Raw genomic sequence first — 3,355 nt, forward strand, 5'->3', positions numbered from 1 at the left:
CAGGTCCCTTCCGACCCTAGAAACTATGAAACTATGATATTCTCATTAACAAACTGTGTCAAATGCCTTGCTAAATTCCAGATATATCACATCCACTGCTCACTTCCCAGCCACAGAGCTTGTAACCTTATCATTGAGGGAAATTGGGTGGTTCAGGCATGCCAAATGCCTGTTATGCCAAATGTCATTAGCCAATTGTGCTGTCAATTTACATCCAGCTTTTTATCTGTTTCTCAAAAGTCAGGGTGATTAAGGTTCTGTATTATTGTACTATAGATAAATAACTACAAACAAATGTAAAGCTACAATCTTGCCTAGCACAATATCTACACAGAATAGGGTAAATTAGACTAAGAATTTTTTCTTTCCATTTCTGTTCCTATTTTTTGAATCATTTGTGCCTTGAAAAACTGATCACCAGTAACATTCAGGTAACATAAATCAATATTTGAAAAAAAATCTATGGGAAGCAGAGGGAAGGAAGAAAAGAAGGTTCATGTCAGGCTTATTTATTCTGGGAGGTACGCTAATGAGAACTATCAGGGTCCTTGATAGTTTGGTTGTTTCTGTATCATGGGTGGGACCACACTGCTATGAAACTGATAGGAAGAAATCGAGGAATCCATATTATGCTGAGATTGACTTCTCCAATGAAAACTCTTTAGTCTTTAAATGTAATAAACAAAAGCATTTTAAAGATTTTACTAAACAGGGATTCCAGATAGAGTGAAGAGAACAGAATAGAGAAGGCACCTTGGGTAGGTTTTTTTTTTGGAAAATTTGGGTTCACTGAGTTTTAAGAGAATTTCTGTCCCCAGTTCTAATCTCTATCACAACCATCTTCCACTACTACAACTACTAATTTTAACTACAATAACGTCTCACTTGTACTGCTGTAACTGAAATCAGAATCAGGTCCTTTATAGGAACTTAATATTGATCCCATTAAGGCTGATTTTTGCCTTAAAGTTAATGTAATCTGGTCAACATAAGACGGGAATACCCTACTGGTGCAAGACAAATAAGAACCAGTAAGAACCCTTGCACCTAGACCAAAATATATCCTGAGGGTCTTTGGTAACTGGCACAACTGGAAGCAGCCACAAAGCTCCTTAGGTACTGCCCGGTATCTAGCAACTTGAAGGCTTGAGGAATCTAAAGCATCTTTGTGCCTTAACCCAAACCTGCATCAAGAGGATCAGTCTTGGAGACCTGGCTTATTAACTTTTCCTAGTCTTTACATGGATGTAATCTCAGAAGAGTATAATGACCAGAACCACTTATCAAATTCAAACTTCAGTATTACTGTACTTAAAATAAAATATTTATTATTAGCAAATAGAAAAGGTTGTTTTGGACAAGTGTTTCCTTAAAAAGAGAGCCAGAGAGGTTCCCAATTTCTAACTTTAGGAACAAATAATGCTTGACCCACTTTAGATGTTTCCTCCAAACACATCCACTTACAAGGTACACATTTCTGGAATATCCCTGAAAACAAAAAACAGGTACAGAAAAGAATAGTAAAAATAACCGCTATTTTCATTTTTATAATGTAGACAATACTCTGAGTGGGTCAGGTAAGAGCTAGCTGTAGTTTGTTTTATATATGATGTGTTTTATATTACTGAGATTTTAAATTAATTCAACATACTGAAATGCCAGCAAAGCTTCTGGGAAAGATGATCTTGCTTCTTTGTACAGTTGTTCTAGATTCTCTTTTTTCTTCTTCTTCCCCATGTTTTATGCTGAGCTTATGCTAGCAACTGGAACAGATCTAAGAAAAGCAAACGAGAAATGTATGATCTTTTTAAGTTCGTATTCTGACATGGCTCTGTCTGTGCAACAAACAGATCTGAAATAGAACAAAAGGGTTATTTTATCAGTCGCAACAGAAATACTGAAATAGGAAACCGCAGGCTAAAACGGATCACTTTTCCAAAAAAATTTCACGTTTCCAATTTCAGGTAAGCTATTTGATTACAAACATTAATTCTAAAAAAATATCCTGAGAAATTAACAATGCTGTAAATGTACTTACTTATTTTACAAATAGCAGTACTAGACAGCGAATCAACTTTTTATTTCCATCTGGACAATGCAAATAAGTTTACTGCATCTTATTTTCCCTTTTTCATTTTACTGTCAAAAACTTACACCCTGATCCAATTTAGGGCTTAAGTTTCAATCGATTCAAATAACTGTAGGGTGAGCACGTGCCATTTTAAAGTTTTAACTGGGATTTTATAAAAATAATTCTCTGAAATATTTTTATAGGATTTAAACTTAGGACCTTTTGTTCAGATAACTGAAATGTGCTCTAAATTAGTTTTACTGTAGTATTTGCACTGTTTGCAAGGGAGTGCTGTGCAGGGAGTTCCTGACACCAAAGCTGAAAAGTCACCTTTCATTAATCAAACTGAGAAACACACAAAAACTAAGCAGTATAGATAATAAAGAGAAAGAAAGAAGAGAGAGGAAAGAAGGAGGGAATAGGGGAGTGGGGTGGAGGCTAAGTTGCGTGGGTAAGTAGGTGTTTTATAAACCCAATCTTTGCTCTGAACAAATGCTGCAGCAGGGGCAGGAAAGTGACAAGGACTGAACACGAGAGGTCCTCATTTTCCTGGCCATGCACTTCTTCACTGCCTCTGCCACACGCTGCTGCTCGACAGCTAGTGCTCCACTCTAGACTGATGACCTACAGGATAGACGGTCACGAGCAATTTGCTCCCACAACTCTGGGTTGATGCCAAAGCTCTTTAAGGACACCTTTAGGGTGACCTTGTACTGCTTCTGTGGTGCGCCGTGAAAGTGTACTCCATTTGGCAGTTTGCTGTAGAAGATTTTCTTTAGTAGGCGACTGTCGGGCATTCTTGAAAGGTGGCCAGCCCATCTTAGCTGCATTGGTTTCAGTAAGGTACGGATACTGGGGACAGTTGATCTTCTGAGCACCTCAGTGTCTGGAATCTTGTCCTGCCACTTGATCTTTAGTATCTTTTGCAGGCAGCACAGGTGGAAGTGGTTTAGTTTCTTGGCGTGGCACTGGTAGACGGTCCAAGTTTTGCAGGCATAAAAGACGGTCGGGAGGATGATGGCTTTGTAAACTTTCAGTTTTGCCGACATTCTGATGCCTCTGCAGTTACAGACTGACTTAGAGTCTGCCAAATGCCATGCTAGCTTTTGCTAGCCTCACGTTGATTTCATCGTCGATGTGGACATCACGGGAAAGTGTGCTGCCTAGACAGGCAAAATTACTGAGCATCAACAGTTGTTGGATAGCCAGCACGGGTTTGTTGCGGGTAGGTCTTGTTTGACCAATCTCATTTCCTTCTATGACCAGGTGACCTATTACGTGGAC

The 3,355-nt window shown here is 38.7% G+C and overlaps 1 protein-coding gene across 3 annotated transcripts in view; it reads right to left on the reverse strand.

The window, feature by feature from the left end:
- Window positions 1-3,355, reverse strand: part of CCDC83 (coiled-coil domain containing 83) — a 36,602-nt gene that overhangs the window by 29,394 nt on the left and 3,853 nt on the right. For all 3 annotated transcript variants that reach the window (XM_019530393.1, XM_019530394.1, XM_019530392.1), the window contains exon 2: window positions 1,652-1,774. In XM_019530393.1, the coding sequence (XP_019385938.1) occupies window positions 1,652-1,737 (86 nt within the window). In that variant the 5' untranslated portion in view covers window positions 1,738-1,774. The remainder of the gene's footprint in view (window positions 1-1,651; window positions 1,775-3,355) is intronic.

Source organism: Crocodylus porosus, unplaced genomic scaffold (assembly GCF_001723895.1).
Source record: "Crocodylus porosus isolate Cpor-Errol unplaced genomic scaffold, CroPor_comp1, whole genome shotgun sequence".
In the NCBI taxonomy this organism is placed as follows: domain Eukaryota; kingdom Metazoa; phylum Chordata; order Crocodylia; family Crocodylidae; genus Crocodylus; species Crocodylus porosus.